At 40.1% G+C, this 19,930-nt stretch overlaps 1 protein-coding gene and 1 pseudogene across 7 annotated transcripts in view; both read right to left on the bottom strand.

Moving 5' to 3' along the window:
- Nucleotides 1-4,042: 4,042 nt before the first annotated feature.
- On the bottom strand, nt 4,043-11,472 carry LOC146494791 (uncharacterized; annotated as a pseudogene).
- A 300-nt stretch (nt 11,473-11,772) lies between these two features.
- The window catches only part of LOC146494788 (paired box protein Pax-7-like), a 106,096-nt gene continuing 97,938 nt past the window's right edge, over nt 11,773-19,930 (bottom strand). For all 7 annotated transcript variants that reach the window (XM_085145080.1, XM_085145073.1, XM_085145079.1 and 4 more), the window contains one exon: nt 11,773-17,998. In XM_085145080.1, the coding sequence (XP_085001206.1) occupies nt 17,883-17,998 (116 nt within the window). In that variant the 3' untranslated portion in view covers nt 11,773-17,882. The remainder of the gene's footprint in view (nt 17,999-19,930) is intronic.

Here is a 19,930-nt window from a genome sequence, read left to right as displayed (position 1 = left end):
GGCACATGTCTGCACATACCCTCACACTCACCAGCTGGGGATTCTATTCATGTCACTCGGACTTGAGAGGGCTCTAGCAGACTTGTAGACCAGAAGGTATAACTGGCTTAAAAGGAATGCTTACTTGGCCTGCCAGATCTTCAATTGGCCTAATTTAAATAAACAACAACACTAATAATACAGCTATAGATTATACCATCAACATCAATGTGTAAAATGAATCATATTTAAGCACTGCATTTGCATGTAAGGGTGGGGTGGCTCTCAGGGTGAGGGTGCTGTCTCACTGAAGAAAATCTTAAGGCTATAATAATTAATTAAATAAGGGAAGAGATGCTGTATTCCTAATATCAGGAGGAAGTGAATTCCAGAGTCAGGGAGCAGAGTGGCTTGAAAGCTCTGTTCCCCATAGTGGTGAGATGGGCAGGGGGGACAATAAAGTGAATGGTGTGGGAAGACCTAAGGGAGCGCGAGAGAAAGCATGCAAATAATGAATAAAAGTACTGAACCCTGGAACACAGAAAAAAAATTTTATTTAAAGAGTGAGTCTGCCTCCCTGTCCAGTTTTCCACAGTTAGTTAATCTGGACTGGTTTAGCATCACACAGACCTTACTTCCCCCAAGCCTCGCCTCCACCTGTAAAATGACTTTGTGAGCGTAGCTCCGTAATCCTCCACCTGCCCTGCAACTTAGGGTGCCTGTTCTGGAAAATACCCAGTGTCGGGTTCCCTGGCTGCCTCTCCAGCCGGCTAAACAGACTTTTTCCTGTGGGCTCTGTTACCGCACTTGTAGTGTGACTCTTGTTTCATGTTTTCATGTTTTGTGACTGTTTAGTGAATTGCTGAGATTCTTCTAGTATAGTTAGTGCTTCATATTTCCGCTTTTGTTCATGGTGTCCCATAGTAATTCACTAGTGTTGTATCTAATAACTCTGAGTTTCTTGCCTGCCATAGAATGAGTTAATTCACAGTTTCTTAGGTTTGTAGTATTGCACAAGTATTTCAGTTTGACCAACTCCAGAGGTTAGGTTTCTTTCCTCTCACCTTTAGTTAATGTTTAATGTTTTACAATTATTCCCTGTGTGTCACCCTCGCATGCCAAAATAAAATCTTGTGTTCACTGTGCCTATGAGGCTCGGTGTGGTGTCTGCATCCTCTTTCCTGTGTCCTCTTCCCTGTCTTGGCCCCCCCGGTCATGGGAGAACAAGCAAGATAAAGCAATAAAACAAAAAGTGATGCTGGCATTCTATAGTTATTGATGAATAATGTTTCTGAAAGTGAAAGCATGGCACGATGATGTTTTTGTTTTTTTGTTTTTTATTCAATAAAATCAAAATTTAAATGCAAATTGAGTAGTTATACAAAAGGGCAAACCAGACAGAAAGCACCATGATAGCAACAACAATGTATGTGCTTGTGCATTCTGCCATAATGAAATATGTCCTAAAATGTTGGGTCTCAGTGAAATGATACTGTACTGCAGGAGAAGGAAACCAAAGCTTTGGTACTGCTCTTACAACTACAATGCTGACAGGGAGGAGAGAATTAACAGTTAGCGTTTAATTAGTGTTCAACATGGTCTTAATGAGTGACTATACAAACAGCATTCACTGCCCCCAACTGATCACCACCTGGTGGTAAGTTATTAATTATATTAAGGATGCACTAAGAACACCTGGCAGAGGCCCCGGTCCACAAGATCTTTAACTCACACCTCCGGCAGAGCTTCAACAGCATTCTGAGGGAGACTTTGGTCCGAATAGACCATGTTCAGCACTTCCATTGCCGAAGCTGCTGCATTGAGCTATGGCCACAAGTAGGGATGGGAATTGATAAGATTTTTATGATTCCGATTCCATTTTCCATTCTGTTTAACAATTTGATTCTTTATGGATTCTTATTTTTAAAAAAGGAGAACACACAGGTCGATTAGCTTAGAATTTTGTTTTATATCTTATCTTTGAACAAGATAGAAATTTATGAGTAGCATGACCTTACAAACCCAACAGTGAGATCTTAAGAGGTCCACAGCCTATGGCTCCTCGATGGGGTGCCACGAGGTCCCCAGAAAAAGTTGTAAATGTAAAATAATAGTAAAATAATTATTCTTCTGTAGCAATAACAAAGTATAACATAAATTATTCTGTGGCTGTTATACAAGAATGTCCAGTAACATTTACACTCTCCTTTTTAAAAGTATATATGAGCTGAACACTCAAAAATAAAGCCAGCAAAAAATACAATCAGCTCAAGTCCAATGGAACTGTGCACTGTGCAATTCATCAACTATGGAGAATTAAAGATTCTTTTGCAGAAATATAAGCATATCTGCTTTGTCAGGAAGGATATGTGATCTTTCTGGACTCTCCAGCTGTGGAGAACACCTTCTCAGACGGGGTGGAGGATGCCTGCACACACAGAAACCTTTCAGCCAGTCCTGACAGCAGGGGCAGAGTCTCTCTCTTGCTCCACCACCATAGGGTGGCGTTATCCTTGCAGGGGATGGGGGTTAGGCTTCTATACTGCTGGATTTCCTGATCCACTCTCTGGGCCAGGGAAAGAACGGGCTGCCGTTGTTGGAATGACTGCAGCTCGTTGTCCTTTTTTTTTTTTTTTTGCTTTACTGGTAGTCCCTGAAATTAAATGGACATAATAAAAAATGAAGCAAAAAATGAAAAATCCATGACATTTAAATTATTATCACAATGAACTAAACTTACATAGTCTTCTTCATCCTCATCTTTATCTTCGAACAACTCTCCCTGTGTGAGTCCTTGCTCCAGGTGCTTGAGTAGAAAGTGACAAATAAACAAATCAAAGTACCACGGATCCATAGATGAAAGGTATCACTCTCACAATGGAAATGCTAAAATGAAAAATGAACTGTCATATTGAAATACCTCATCTCCTGTCCCAGACTTCATCCTTATCCACTTTGGATTTAAATCGGAGGTCCAAGACAGTGGCCTCCTCCATGAATCTCTGGATATCAGTGTCCTTAAATTTTAAAGGGAGGAAAATGTGACATCATGACTATCCTTAAGTATTTATAACTGTCATTTTATTTATGATAAATGAATCCTAGTATCGTTTGGAAAGATCTTTCCAAATGATGACGGATGATGATGGCAGCAGCAGCCATTCTTCTCTGGGTGAGTAGCTTCATGTGTAAATTACGGTGAGTAGGCTAACCACGTTATTAAATTAATGCACATAAGGTGAACTAGCAAACACTGTCATAGTTACATGTGGCTGTCTTCTTGTTGGCAGATACTCCCTTCACCCTGGCCAAAAAGGCTAAAATGACCAAAGAAAAAGTGGAAAACAACTAAACATGAGAGGTTTTTGGACAAAGTTTGTGTTTTTTCCATTGTTTAAGCACTGCTTCCAGCCAAGAGTGATACCATATATGCCCTTAGCTTGAGAAAAGGCTAACATTGTTATCGTTTTACAAAAAAACACAGCTAAACATGAGAGGTTTTAGGACAAAGTTTGTGTTTTCCATTGTTTAAGCACCAGTTCCAACCGAAGCAGGTATGTTATATCAACAGAAAAGGCTAACTTGGTTATCATTTTGCAGAAAAAAGAGACTGCTAAAAATAAAAGCACAAGAGATTTTTGGACAAAGTTTGTGTGTTCCATTCTTTAAGCACAGGTTCGAGCACCGTTTAAGTACCAGCACCGTTTCAAAAGTACCAGTTTGGCACCGGTATCGGACAAAACCTAAACGATACCCATCCCTAATTATCAACAGTGGCTGCCACAACCTTGTCTTTGATACCATACTCCTCCAAGATCTCATCAATCTCCTCTGCTACAGCTATCCCTGTCTGTGCCTGGTACACTGGTTTGGTTTTGAGGACTTTTTCTTGAGCCTGGCCATTCCTGACATAATGCAGCTGTGAGGTAATGATCTTGACTAAAACTTGTCCATCCATCTGCAGTGATGGCTACCTTCAACTAGAGATGGCACGATACCACTTTTTTATGTCTGATACCGATACCGATATCATAAATTTGGATATCTGCCGATACCGATAGTAATCCGATATAGTGTGTTTTTTAATCAATAAAACGTTTTTTTAATATCTTGCTGCATTTTGTATAAGTTTATACTCAAGTTTAAATAAATAACAACACTAAAGCTATTCTGTTATACCTGTATGTAAAAAATACACTGCGCCCAAAATATTTCATAGTTCAGCAATACTGATCAATCTAATAAACGTAAACCTACTCCATCCTCCCTATTCTGGTATTTTAAAGACTACTTAGCAGAAATATTAAGCAACCTAACTAATAGGGTTGCAAACTCTCAGCAAAAAAAAATAGGGAACCACCCCCCACCCTCCAGCTCATGATGCTTAATCGATGTAATCAAATTTAATTTGATGCAGGGGGAAAAATGCACAGAAAGAAATTATTTTTCAAGAATAATTAAATAGATTCAACATCTTTCTTCAACAGAATTGCAGACTGCACAGATGGTATCTTCCCAAAGGAAAAAGTAGTATAGCTTACTAGGGTATATTAGACTTAACAGTTACTATATACAGTAATGGACTTCTATATATTTTACATCAGATTAAAACTTTGGGTGTAAGAGTCAGATAATTATTTATTAAAAGCTAGACATTTTAAATGAGAATAAGAAAGAAAAGTATGTCTTTGTGCCCCCTTTTCCCTGTTCATGCCCTATCGGCCCCCCTGGCTAAACTTTGCTAGATCCGCCCCTGCAGTTACCAGCTGTCAGCTACGTAGAAAACGATCCTGGTCTAGAAAGTAATATTAAATAAATTCTAACAACAGCTTATCAAGCTTAATAGTGCTGATGTTGTTCAGTCCTCTTTCTGGTGAGAAGTGGGCCAAAAACTAAGAAGAGAGACGGACTCGCGGCAGAAAAGCCGATCAGCTGATCATTAAGCAGTTTCAAGATTGAAGTAGCAGCAGGAGAGAGAGAGAGAGAGGCAGTCGCTCCATATAGCTGTTGTTAAGCTTAAGGTGGGAATGCTTTACAGACATTCAGAGATGAACTTACACACTTGCTTTACTTCTCTCTGGGAAAACTTCCTCGGAGATGAAATGCTGGTTTGGTAGCTACAAATACACACAGCCGCTCTATCACGTGATGCATACTGCTGCGACGTGCTATGGTTATGAGCCGAGTTACGCTGTGTAGCAAGTTTTGTGAGGTGCTTTTTTGATATTTAATGGATCGGATTACATTTTTTATTTCTCGCCGATATCCGATCCAGTAATTTGGGTCAGTATCGGACCGATACCGATACGTAATATCGGATCGGTCCATCTCTACCTTCAACACATGTTTCAGGTCAGAAATCAGATTTGCCTTTTCAACTGCATACCAAGCAGGGATCAAGTGGTTGGTTAAACTGTCTCTGTTTGGGGCTTTGTACTTAGGGGTCAGAATCTTTATCATTTCTCTAAAAGATATACAAATGGAAACGGATGAAACATCTGGTAAGAGGAGAACATGCAACTTTGACATTCCCTAACTTAGCCTACAACTAAACACATTCACTTACCGAAACTCGGGGGCATCTACTGTGCCTTTTACCACAAACTTAGTCACTACTCTGTGACATTCGTCTATCCTGGCCTGCATCATTTTACTTTTCCCTGCCTCTGTGAAAGGAGAAGCTACCGGTAGACTGCAGCGAGAACTGCCAGCATCTGAGGCAGCCAGACTCTGTCTGTCTCTCTCTCGTCATGGTCATCTAAATGCAATGCACAGTAATAGCAGGTTTTGCAATAAGGCAAATCACGCTAACAAAATATGCAATGTTAGTTGATTAGTTACCGGCCGTATTAACGGGAGAGGACATGCAAACGTTACCGCTGCTGCTGGGTTGAGCTTCACTAGTTCGGAGTGGATCAAAAACACGACATTCATTTAAGGTTATCTAGTGTTTTGTGAGCAAATGCTTCTGCATATTTGTAGAGTGAGCGTTTGAGCGTTTGTGCCGCTTAGGCACCATGTTTCCTAGTGGGTAAAACACGCTACGCAATGTGGTGACATCATCGATAGGGGAATCGTTTGCAAAAATGGCAAACAATTCCAAGGTATTGAAACAGTGGGAACCGGTTCTCAACAAGGACCGGTGTTCGATTCCCATCCCTAGCCATAACGTTGTTGGTGCCTGTCGTAGTGGTAACCCCCAAGCCAAATGATGGACACCAGAGGTAAAGGAAGCCACCAGGCGGAAGAAGGAGTCTTATCGGGCTTGGTTAGCCTGTGGGACTTTGGAAAAACTTGATAGGTACCAATAGGCCAAGCGGAACATGACTCAGACAGTGGCTGAAGCAAAAACTTGGGTGTGGGAGGAGTTCGGAGACGCCATGGAAAAAGTATTTTGGACTGCCTTGAAGAGATTCTGGCAAACTGTCAGGTGACTCAGGAGAAGAAAGTGGTGCTCTACCTGCACTGTGTAGAGTGTGGTTGGAGCACTGTTGACTTCAACTGAGAACATTGTCGGGTGGGGAAAGGAATGCTCGAAGTATTCCTTCCATCCCACTGGCACGTCTTCCACGGAGGAAGCAGAGTTTGGGGATGAAGGGGACGACTTGTCTATCTCTCGGGTAAGGTCACTGAGGCAGTTAGACAACTCCTTGGTAGCCGGGGCCTGAAGGCTCTGGATGCTGGTGGCAGGGGCCTGAAGGCTCTGGATGTTGTAGGGCGGTCTTGGTTGACACACCTCTACAATGTTGCATGGAGATTAGGGGTGATACCTCTGGATTGGCAGACTGGGATGGTGGTTTCCACAGGGTTTGTTCCAACTATAGTGGGATCAGACTCCTCAGCCTCACTAGGAAAGTCTATGCTGGCAAGGAGAGTCCATCTGTTAGTCAAACCTCAGATACAGGAGGAACAATGGGCTTTTCATCCTGGTCATGGAACACTGGACCAGCTCTTTATCCTTGCTTGAGGCTGCATGAGAGTTTGTCCAACCAGTCTAGATGTGCTTTGTGGACTTGGAGAATACATTCAACCGTGTCCCTCCCGTGTGGGTGGCGCTTACCTATTTCTATGGGCTATTTGATCCTTATACAATGCTGCAGGAGCTTGGTCTGCATAGATTTAGCAGCATAACATCAGCAATTTCAGTCTTACAATCTCCTTTAAGAGGGCAATTCGCCATTCAACCCTAGCATAGTTTTTACTGCATAGGGACCTCCATCCTGACTTCTAACAACATTGGTCATAATCAGTAGGTCAACCCCGAAATTTATCTCCAAGACATTAATATGTTGTAAGTGTGGTCAACTGTTGACATTTTCCTGTTGGGGAATGTTGCATCGATGAACGGGCATGCTTTTCTGTGTAAATAAATCTGACAATTCATAGTAGTTCTCTAAATCCAATTCAACTACTTGCAATTCTGAGATGATATGGCTACTGACCATTTTCTATTGACCCATTGTACATAAGAGAATGCCAGTTTTCCTTCAAAATGATGCTGAACTCCCAGGATCCAGAAAAGTATATGTTATCAGTTACTGGTGGCCTTTCTTGGACTTCACTCGCTGGGATTATGGAGAGAGCACTGTTTTGCTCACTGACCCCAGTAACACCACTGCTTTGAACAGAATACAGAGACCCTTCATGTGATGGTTCTCCTTCTCCTTTAGTTTGAACTGAAAAACTTTCTCCCTTCTTGGGGCGGACATGGGTGTTTCTGATTACACGAGACATTTCCTACAGTCCTTGCTTCATACAGCTAGAAAATACACCCCATTCTCTTTCAAAAAGGAAAATCTTTCACTGTGCAATGTTCCTTCAAATGAAGGACACAGATTTAACATATGCCCAGCTCCCTTTTCACTTTTGACACAGCAGTAGCAAAACTCCTCGTCTTAGTTCTAGGGCAAAACTGAGACTTTGTATTCCTCGCCTCCTTTTTGATGGTTGTTGGAGGATCTTCACTTGCCTTTCAACAAACTCAACAAGATCCTCAAAAACCCCTTTACAGTGAATCCTTTACTGCAGATTACACACATTCTTCAATTTATCCCTGAGTTTATAGGGCAACCTTTTTTATAATTGTTTGCATGTTAGCAGAAACATTCAACTCAAGCAGGGACTCAGCATCTAACATTGCATTACAACATTGCCTCAATAAAAACCCACATTCCTGAAAAGCTTTCACATCATTGAATTTTGTAGGAGGCAATTTCCAAACCCTTTAATTATAGGCAGAAGCGATTTTCAGAGAATTGCCAAAATTTTTGTGGAGCTGTGGAGGTAAACACAGGCAACACAAGAGCTCTTGATTAACACTCCTGGTTTATTGCTCATCACCACACAACTGAATACTTTTCACTCCAAAACACAGCAACAATACTTCCTGTTGTTGCTTTTCTTTCCAAGGAGCTTGGAAAGAAAAGCATCTGGACTTCTTTAAGTTGTTTGAAGATGTTTCAGTTCTAGGGTCAAATTGTGGAGAGTCCCAGGTTTAAGCCCTATGGGAGTGTCCCTTCAAGAGGGACAAAGGACCCCCTATTGATCCTCTTCCTAATCACACGAGCCAAAGTGTGAAAATGGGTGTAGGTCACAATCAGCCAAGGTTTCTGGTGAGTTCATTGTGTAACCTAGCCCCACCCTATCATGTGATTTCCTGAGGTTAGATGGCCCAGGATGTGAGTGGGCGTTAAGGTGCCTGAGAAGGGATTTCAAAACTAGATTACGGATGGCAGACAGCTGGTGTCGTAAACCACCACCTCTGTTCAAAGATGGCCGTTCACAGTGGACATAGATGGCCTCATTCAATCCTCTTTCGAACCATCTGTCTTCTCTGTTCAAAATGTGAACACTTGCATCCTCAAAAGAGTGACCTTTGTCCTTTAGATGCAGATGAACAGCTGAGTCTTGTCCAGTGGAGGTGGCTCTTCTATGTTGTGCCATACATTTATGAAGTGGCTGTTTGGTCTCTCCAATGTAGAGGTCTGGGCATTCCTCACTACACTGTACAGCATACACTACATTGTTAAGTTTGTGTTTAGGCGTTTTGTCTTTGGGATGAACCAGTTTTTGTCTGAGTGTGTTGCTGGGTCTGAAGTAAACTGGGATGTTGTGCTTGGAGAAGACTCTCCTGAGTTTTTCCGATACACCGGCTACATAGAGGATGTTGTTGCATTTGTCTTTCTTATCCTCCTTAGCTGGTGTTTGGTCTTCTTTTCTGTGCATCTTTGCTGACTTACTGACTTGATGAAACACCAATTAGGAAAACCACATGTTTTAAGAGCTTCCTTTACATGTGTGTGTTCCTTCTTTTCCCCTTCAGACTTAGAGGGAACAGTTTCTGCCCAGTGTTGTAAGGTCCTTATTACTCCAAGTTTGTGTTCCAGAAGGTGGTGGGAGTCAAAGAGGTTGAGGTTTCCATTCTCTTCAATGCACACAGCACAGTCCAGGAATGGCAAACAGTTATCCTTTGTGTCTTCCCTGGTGAACTTGATGTTTTTATCCACAGCGTTAATGTGAGCAGTGAAGGATTCCACTTCTTATGTTTTTGATTTTGACCCAGGTGTTGTCTACATATCTGTACCAGTGGCTAGGTACTCTCCCTTTAAAAGAGCCAAGGGTCTTTCTTTCCACTTCCTCCATGTGAATGTTGGCTACAATAGGTGACACCGGGGAGCCCATGGCACATCCATGCTTTTGTCTGTAGAAACCCTCATTGTATATGAAATATGTGGTGGTAAGGCAGAGGTCTATCAGTGTGGAAATCTGATCGGGAGTGAAGTTGGTTCTATCTTCCAAGGAGCTGTCTTCTTGTAGTCGTTTTCTGACAGTCTCCACTGCCTACGTGGTAGGCATGCAAGTGAAGAGACATCAGAGGACACCATAGTTTCATCTGGATCCAGAGTAAGCTTCTGGACCTTGTCGGTAAAGTCAGTGGTGTTCTTGATGTGATATGGGGTGTTCCCCACAAGAGGTGCTAGAATGGTAGCAAGGTGTTTCGAAATGTTGTAAGTGGCTGAGTTTATGCCTCTAACAATGGGTCTGAGTGGGATACCTTCTTTGTGGATCTTAGGAAGTCCGTAAATGCAGGGTATGGTATCCTCTGGGTATAGGCGATGATAGGACAAAATCATTGAAAGCCCTACATATCACCCGTGACATTATTCAAACTGCGAAAATCTCTGCATGGCCACCACCAACCGTCTGATTTGGGCACCATGTGTAGCGGAGAGGCCCAGGCACTATTCGAGCGCTGTACGATGCCGAGGCGCTCCATGGTTGCAAACTTTTCCCAAGCGATGGGGAATTTCGTAGGTTTGAGGAGGCGCGCCTGTGCAAACACCGGGGGACCAAACATGGTGATATAATGTTCAACCCTGTGTTTCAATTCAATTTCAATTCAGTTCAATTTTATTTATGTAGCGCCAAATCACAACAACAGTCGCTTTATATTGTACATATGTCTGTGTACATATGTCTTTATATTGTACAGTATATCCTATAATAATAGATACAGAGAAAAACCCAACAATCATTTGACCCCCTATGAGCAAGCACTTTGGCGACACTGAGAAGGAAAAACTCCCTTTTAATAGGAAGAAACCTCCGGCAGAACCCGGCTCAGGCAAGGGTGGCCATCTGCTGCGACCGGTTGGGGTGAGAGAAGGAAAACAGGATAAAGACATGCTGTGGAAGAGATACAGAGATTAATAACAGGTATGATTCAATGCAGAGAGGTGTATTAACACATAGTGAGTGAGAAAGGTGACTGGAAAGGAGAAACTCAATGCAATCATGGGAATCTACGGGCAGCCTACATCTATTGAAGCATAACTAAGGGAGGACTCAGGGTCACCTGGTCCAGCCCTAACTATATGCTTTAGCAAAAATTAATGTTTTAAGCCTAATCTTAAAAGTAGAGATAGTGTCTGTCTCCCCGAATCCAAACTGGAAGCTGGTTCCAGAGAAGAGGGCCCTCCCATTCTACTTTTAAATACTCTAGGAACAACAAGTAAGCCTGCAGTGCGAGAGCGAAGTTCTTCAATAGGGTGATATGGGTTTCGTCGTCGTGTTTGAGAAATTTGGTAATCTTTGCATAGCATTCTGTTTGAAGCCTTTCAAATTTACTTTCCAATGCCTTAGCAGTAGGTTTCACTTGTCTTTTCTTTCGATTAACATCAACACATTCCATTAATTGGTTTGCCTTCATTTTTCTTTAAACACATTAGAAATTCAAGCATTAAACTGCACCTTATATGCCACACAACTTCATTCTGCAACATAAACTTAATGACATTCAATTTAATAAACCTTGACTACACACAGTTAATTGGAGAAAGGTATCCCCCATTAATCTACCTACTAAAATTAAACTGGCTTACTCACCCTAGTCTTCTGTGCATACTAGCGGTGGGTATTGGAACACAACCAGTTGTATGAAGCCAGACGTTTCTTCTAAAGGCTATATGTGCAAAAGCAACACCGAGCCATGATTATCAATAAAAAACAAATGAACAGGTAACCCTCTTATTACAATATCAATAATCTAATATAAAACGTATAAACCTTTCCTGTTGACAAGATGTTGGGGCTGCTGCATAACCAACGTCTGCAGCAGCCTAAACATGGGAATACTGACGACCTGCACAAATAAATACATAAAAAGAACTTCTGAGATGTTTTTATGTCTTTTCTTTGCTCCAAGCAACTTGTTCTCTGTGTGCCTTTCTCTTGTTTGTATACATTTTCTTTTTCTCTTTGGTTCTTGGCGAAGGCGGTTGCACTTTTCTCCTCTCCTCTCCTTCCTTATCTTCCCTGCTTAGCCTCTTGTGTCCTTGTCCAGTCTTGTGTATTTTGTATTACTTTTCCCTGGAACACTCTCTCACAGTCTGTTCTCTAAAACCTAAAGAGGAATTATGGATTTGATCAACTGGTCCCTGAATGCAATTGACACCCTTTTCTCAACAAGAAGTCTGGGCTCGGGTGAGCCTGAGTGTTGAAGATACCTAGCTATTTGGAGCCATGATAACAGGGTTCTTGCTGATCGGAGCTGGCTTGGCCCTGGCTTATCGAAGATTAAAGAAAGCGGAGTTGGCTGTTCAAAACCCCACAAGGCTGCCCGCTGGGATTGAATCGATGGGACGAGTGGTGAGTTCTCAAAATGGGCTCATTGAGCGCAGCACGGATAAGATTTTGGAGAAGCTTACGGCTGCTGTGAACACTCAGAATAAGATCTCTGAGCGAAAATTTGATTACACCTTGGAGAAGCACTCAGAATAAGACCTCTGAGCGAAAATTGATTACATCTTGGAGAAGCTCACTGCGGTCGTGAGTTCTCAGAATCTGCTCTTTGAGCACAAGAAGGACAACATCACGGAGCGTAAGTTTGATAACATCATGGAGATGCTCACATCTCTCCAACAGGAGATTGAGAGACCAGTGTCGGACTGTTAGAACAGCTTTGAAATTCACGAGTTTTTCGCACTAATAAAGTAAAAACCACCATCGCTTCATGCGGCTACCACTTCGGCGCCAGCCAGGATCTCAAGGCTGGAGCTGAACAAAAACACCCTGATAACAGACTGTGCTTAGACTGTTCCTCCCCTATGCAAGGCCACCTGGGTTGGCTGGAAGACTGTTTACTTAGCCTGGCAGGGCGAAGGACACTGTCTCAGCTGAACTATGGACACGCACACACATACATATACTGATACTGATAAGCACTCACTGACGCATCACCCTCCCTATCCAACGCCACCTCCAACTATTACCTCCCCCATGATGTGGACATCGGGTCAGCTGGAGGCGCAGTCGAAAGATTGCAGCGGTCTCAGATCAGATGTACACACTGGAACTGCCTTCAGTGAGCCCTTTCTGAGAAGTCGCACCTGTCGTTCCAATCCCAGCGGGCAGCCTTGTGGGGGTTTGAACAGCCGGTTCCGCTCTCTTAATTCTCCGATAAGCCAGGGCCAAGCCAGCTCCGATCAGCAAGAACCCTGTTATCATGGTTCCGAATAGGTAGATATCTTCAGCGTCCTCGATCGACAGTCCCGTATTGTTTTTGTTTCATTGTGTTTTCTGTTTGTCCGTTCATCCCTTTGTATAAAATGTTCTAAAAAGTTAAATAAACTACAAAAAAAAAACCCTCAAAACCAAAGAAATGACCATAGAACTTTGGCTAAATGATCTGGCATAGATAGGTGATGACATGATTAGAACCTGCAGCATGTTCAGTCATAATGACAGGTTAAGTTCTTGAGTTATGAAGTATTTTTTTCTTTTCTTTTTTTGTTTGAATTATTGAAGTTACTGAATAAGGTCTCTTCTTACTTTTGTGACAAGCGGTATACATTACCATACTCAGTGTTGGGGAGTAACGGAATACATGTACAAGCATTACGTATTTAAAATACAAAATATGAGTAACTGTATTCCTTTACAGTTATCGTTTTAAAAGGTGGTATTCAGAATACAGTTACTTTGTTGAAATAAATGGATTACACAGCAGCCTTTTCCTGTTTCATATGTTAGGCTATGCCCTCTCTATTTTCGGTAATTCCACGTGGGTAGACACCTAAACAAAACACGCATTAAGAGGCTCTAATGTCTGTGTCTCAATCTCGCGGCCCATGTCACCTCTACTTGCCATGATGCCACATCGCTTGAAGTGAAGAAATATTTTTAAAAACTGTTTTTCAAAAAATTATTTAATATGAAGGCAATAGGCAGAGTGTTACAGGCATAGCCCTAAAGAATGTAGCCTCATGGGCAGTGTAGTCTGTGCTGCAGGGAGAATGGACTGCCATACCCATTATGTGTCTGTGAGCGCCAGGGAGGGAGTAAAAGGAGAGTCTACAAGTACAAGTTGTCACTGACCAGAAACAGGAGATGGAAGCATGTAAATATAATAATAACCATTGCAGCCTAAAAGAGTGCCTGACAAGCCCAGTTGTAAGTAAGCTATTAACACTTGACTGTACACTGTGTTCGTGTTTTCCTCCGAAACAATAAGTTCCGTTGGAGCAGCCTTTCAACACCTCTCTCTGTCTCTCACTAGCAAAGTTGACCCAGGCAACAAAGTAAAGCTAATTTTCGGCCACGAGCCCGACACGGAACCCAATGTACTAGCCAGAGGTCTCTTTACTACGGTTTGGAGCCGCGTACCTGTTTTATATATGCGCGGAATAGTTTTCTATAACAAATCGCTGGAAAAAGTGCAGTCTTACCTAATGTCAACCCACTGTTACTCATTTTATATTAAAATTTTAAAATATAGTTGGTATAGATATGGCGAGTAGCCTTCAGAAATAGTAATAAATCACACAGCAATAGTACATTCATGTAGTTGTAAAAAGCATGACAACAGTAATCCAAAGTATTCAGAATACCTTTGTTCCTTTGTTCTGTTATCAATAAAAGTTGTAAAATGTTGTATCACTAAAATATCATTTTGACTCAGTTTGTTATTCATTATGTGTTTACAGCACCCTCTGTGGTTGCTCCAAGCAATACATTTTAGAAACTGCTTTATTTTGAAAAAACTTCATTGAGCAGGAAGAAAATACTAATGGATTGCATTTAAATAGCGCTTTTCTAGGCACCCAAAATGCTTTACAATTCCACTATTCATTCACTCTCACATTCACACACTCACATTCACAAAATACTGTCTACATCTTCTGTTTATGGTTGTTTCGCCAGTATGTACTTAAAGTATAAGTTCTTACTTTGTTTTTGTGCAATATGTAAAGCTAGTCCCTTTGTTAAGCTAGTTAGCCGCGATTTTGGAGGTCATCTGGGATAGCATCAATAGTACAAGTTTATATAATAAGACATATGACATATGCTATGTAGTAGCAATGTGGTATATAAGTGCATATTATGGTGCACATATGTATATCATGACTGTATTGTTTGTCTTGTTTTTTGTTTTACCCTTTTGAATGTCAGTAAACCTGTTAACAACGTTCATCGATCTTCAGAGTTGTGATATAAGAAAGGTGTAAACGCCCCTGCATCAGACATGCACCCATAACGGCACAACGTTATTCTCATTGAGTAATGTAACGGAATACGTTACAAAATACATTCTGGAGCATGTATTCTGTAATCTGTAGTGGAATACATTTTAAAAGTAACCTTTCCAACACTGACCATACTTTTGAATAGTCAGTGCAAAAGAGTGTCTTTGAGTTTCAGTTACTGGCCAGTTTTGCCTGGTTTGTTTTCTTATTAGTGTTAGTGTATATTGATTATAATGTATTTGCTTACTTAATAAATGCTGTTCAGATTTTAAAAGATTTTAAATTCTGTTCAATTGTACTGCCAACAAATAACAACTTCAGTCAGCACAACCCCTGTGGTCTTGGTCGAGGTGTTTTAATGAACATACAGTTACATCATTGTTACATACACCAAGAGGCTGAAAGGAGTAAATGACAGTGAATGCCAAATTTCTCACTAGTCTAATACTTCATACATGTGGAATAAATAATATCATGATGACATACATGCCAAACTGAGAGCTAAATAAAACAAGTAGAAAAGTGGCCAAAAGGTCTTTGGCAATGGTGAGGCTGAACAAAATCTTTACAATTGATCCTTAATGTTGTCCTTGGTTTCCTTTCAGTGAAAAAACACAAAATGAAAAGAAAAATATATATATATATATATATTATATAGACACAAGTTAGAAGGTTATCATCCAAAAGGGGTTTTCACGGTTGTTGTGGCAATGCAGCTTAATAATATTATAAAAGTATGTAGAGTCTATAGAGTACATAGACATAACAAATCACTTGGAATGTAAATGAAATCATCAAACTTAAACTTCTCAGTTCCTTTTCAGAAAGCCCAAACCTCTCTGGAATGGCATCAAAAGCACCACAAAAAAGAAAAAACAACAACAACAAAAAGCAAACAAACAAACAAACAAAAAACCCCAGAAAAGATTCAGATAATAATTCAGAATAGATAACCTTAAGGATCAGTGCAGTCCCATTTAAATTTGATGATGTTTTTCATTTTCATGGATCTGTTCCTAGAAAATTTTGTCCTTGAAAGCAAACTTTAAACTGTGTCTGTTGAGAGTTGAGTTCAGGTAACCAAAAAAGTTATTATTTTTAAGTCATATTAGTATAATCCCATTTAAGAACTTAATTAAAAATAAGTTATGAGTTAAAAACTACTGTTAAAAGGTACGTGAAGTTAGGAATTTCCTAACTCTGTGATAAATAAAGTATGCACCATCTTAATCAAAATATTTAAACTACTTAGATCTTTAGGTTTATCAGATCTAACTTACTTGGGGTTATGTAGCATTTTCTTTTCTTTTTTAGGCATGGGAATGGGCGGGTGACATTACAGAAATATATATTTATTGGCAAAATCCTTAGTGTTATAATACAAAGTTTTAAATTCTGAGTGATAAATTTCTTGGATCAGCAACATTTTGTAGTATTTAAAATCAGCAGTCTGTTTGATATCATTTACAGTCCACTGTTCTACTTTACAAAAAATGTATTGAAGACAAGCATTTGTTAAAAGATGTTAATTAGTAGAAATATAGTTGCAGATATGGTTCTACAAAGATCATTTTTTGTTTATATGGTAAATATGAACAGAGAGTAGATACTAAAGGAACCACAATGAAGAGAAATAAATAAATATAGAAACTGTAGTGATTGATGCAGATGTGAATGATGGCAGTTAATCAGAGTACATGTTAGACTCTCAGTTTTGACCTTGGTGTCCTTGGAATTCAGCTATGAACAGAGCTCAGAATAAGTCATCCCCTGAGGAATTATCTGATATAGATCTGCTACAGAAATGTTATTCTTCTTCACAAACTTAACACATGCACAAATGATGACATTTTGTTTTATTGTCTTCTTCATCTTTTTTTTCCCATGTTCTGTTGTTCAGCAAGAAGGACTCCTTAGAGTAGGCATCAGACAACTTCACCAATATTGGTGAAGTTGTCCAGGCTTCACATGGAAGAAATTAAAAATAAATAAAAAGGGTCAACAAAGATCAATCTTTCTTGATGAGTGTTTTTTTTAAGACAGGAGAAAAATCAACATATTTGCTGAATCCAGTGGCTTAAATTCTGTTTGGGTCAGATATACAGCATGCATTGTCTCGAGGTAGCTTTCATGGTCTATACGTTTTCTGACAACACAACCAGAATCATATCAATCAGAGATTTACAGAGACTACAAGGGACTTTTAGGGTACTCAGCTGTTGTGTGTAACTCAAAGGGTTCTTTCCTAAAGGTAAACAGGCAATAGATCAGTATGTTTTAACAATTCATTGAAACATTGCTATGAATTCATTTTATTTTTAAATTTTTTTAAATTCATCCTAAAAATGTGCTCTGCATTCACATTTTTACTGTAATTCAACCTTTTTTTATTTGTCGAACTACTGCAGTAAGAGCAGAGTGATTCTGTTTCACTTGGAACATTTTGCAAAGAACCAGAAGTAACGTTAGAATAACTGGGTATTATTTCCTCACTGTGATTTTGGTTATACAAAAGTTATTTTATTTCAAAGATTACACTCAGATTATCTTTTAATTCACATTTAATTGCTTATAACAAATTTCTAGTTATCTAAAAAGTTTGACACACCTGAAATTTGGTGCAAAAAGTATGTTCCTAACACTTCCTCATTGTTAGTTTGGTTGTTTCCATGAAGAATACTTAAAGCTTGCAAAACTGCATCATTCAGTCTTTCACCCACCAATATAAAATGATGTTTAAAAAACCTAAATAGCAGTCACATTTGTACTCAGTTTGTGGCACACACTCACAAATGCTCTCTGGAATATGCGAGTTGTAGCAGGCAGTGTGGGTTGTGCTGGTGACCCGGTGTACTGCTGTTTAAATATGTTGGGAAAGTACTAGTATGCTTGGCCTGTCTCAACTTGCAGCAGTCCCAGTACAGCTGAGTGGTCGGCCAGCTTCATTCTGCGCTGATTGGAGAGATTGACGTTCTTAGCCAGGTAATCCACAGCAGCTGTGGAGAATAGAAGACAGGATGGAGAGTTAATGAAGATTTGTTAGAATCCTCGCCGCTTGCAATTGATAAAATGGTAAATGGACTTAAAGTCACTAAGGCAAAAACTAATTAACTAAAGTTAATACAAATACAAAGGACTAAGAACATAAAACGGTTACAAAAGGATTACAATGTGAGACAACCCAACCAGACAACCTGACAATGAACAGAGGGAACCTGACACGCTATATACACAGAGGGGAACACATATGGAACAAACAGATATAACAACAGGGGAAGCAAAACTGAACATGCTGAACACAAGACAAAAGACTGTCAAAATAAAATCGGAAACACACTAAGATGCAGACCAAAATACATGGCAGACTGAGGAGAAAAAGGGAGGCGACACAATGAGAGAAACATGGAAGCAATTAAGAAAGATGAGACACTGAGGGGGAGAGAGAGACAAGACGGGCTGGGGAGAACATACATGAATGCACATGACAGACAGGGGAGACAGAATGAAACACAAGGAGGGAAAATGTAAAGGGAAAAGGGAGACAAAACACAAAGGCATTACTGGGACCTGGGAAACGGGGAAACATGCAGGGGAAGGCACGTAAACACAGATGACACATACCGGCAACACAAAGGAGAGACCAAAACACAAGGGGAACCTAACAGACAAGAAACTAAACATAGTCAATCACCCAGGAACACAGAATAAACTAAAGACTAACTAATGAACCTTAAACCATCATCATAATACATAACAATCACCAGAACCCAAGAAACTCAAAATGCTGGGTCGGATGACCCAGAACCATGACACTACTTTTACATTATGAGTAAATCATGTTATTTCATGGTTTACTATTTATCCTGCAAACCTAAATGATCAGTTCATTTCCCCTTGTACTCAGTCTTGATAGCATCTCCTGACAATGTGTTATGACTAAGAACAACAGTGGCATTTCACTGCACTGGGTACTGCTTTATTGTCATTTTTCATTGTCCAGGGCTGCGCTTCAAGTGAGTGTATTGTATCGATGAGAAAGCCTGAAAAACTGTTAAATCCTGAGTGATATGTTTTATTGATTAGCATTCAAATATCTCAGTGAAGACAGAACAAAGATTTACCACAAAGCAAGAAAGCATGAGACAAGGCTAATCAAAAGGTATTGGCTGAAGCATTTGCTTATTACGCCAACCCTTTTAACAAAAGATCTTTTAGCATGCAGCTCCTGTACACAGGGCTCGAAGCAAATAATAAAATTCAATTCAATTCAATTTCATTTATATAGCGCCAAATCACAACAAATGTCGCCTCAAGGCGCTTCATAGATACAGAGAAAAGCCCAACAATCATATGACCCCCTATGAGCAAGCACTTTGGCGACAGTGGGAAGGAAAAACTCCCTTTTAATAGGAAGAAACCTCCGGCAGAACCAGGCTCAGGGAGGGGCGGCCATCTGCTGCGACCGGTTGGGGTGAGAGAAGGCAAACAAAGCAAAAACAAAACAAACAAACAAACAAACAAGAAAAAACAAAAAAACAAAAAACTTTCCACCTTAGTAAGTAACTACATCAAAGCAAAAGAATCAAGAGGTTTTTTTGTTTTTTGTTTTTGTTTTTTTTTGCTCTTTTCATTCTTGATATATATATTTTTCTAATACTCTATTTTTAAACATATTTTTAAACAAGGAAAATGAACTACACCTTTTTAAATCACTGTCATAACTATTCCACAGGTTAACTCCTCTAACAGAAACACATCTCTGCTTTATATTTGTCCTTATCTTGTTTTTTTTAAAGAAATCTGTTCCCCTTAAGTCATATTGACTCTCTCTGACTTTGAACAGCTTCTGAGTACTGGGGCAAAGCAAGTTATTTTGTGCTTTATACATTATCTGTGCCATTTTATATTCAACTAAATCATAAAATTTC

Source organism: Neolamprologus multifasciatus, chromosome 20, assembly GCF_963576455.1.
Source record: "Neolamprologus multifasciatus chromosome 20, fNeoMul1.2, whole genome shotgun sequence".
Taxonomy (NCBI): Eukaryota; Metazoa; Chordata; class Actinopteri; order Cichliformes; family Cichlidae; genus Neolamprologus; species Neolamprologus multifasciatus.
The sequence above is the reverse complement of the archived record's forward strand: the minus strand, read 5'-3'. Positions and strand labels throughout refer to the sequence as shown.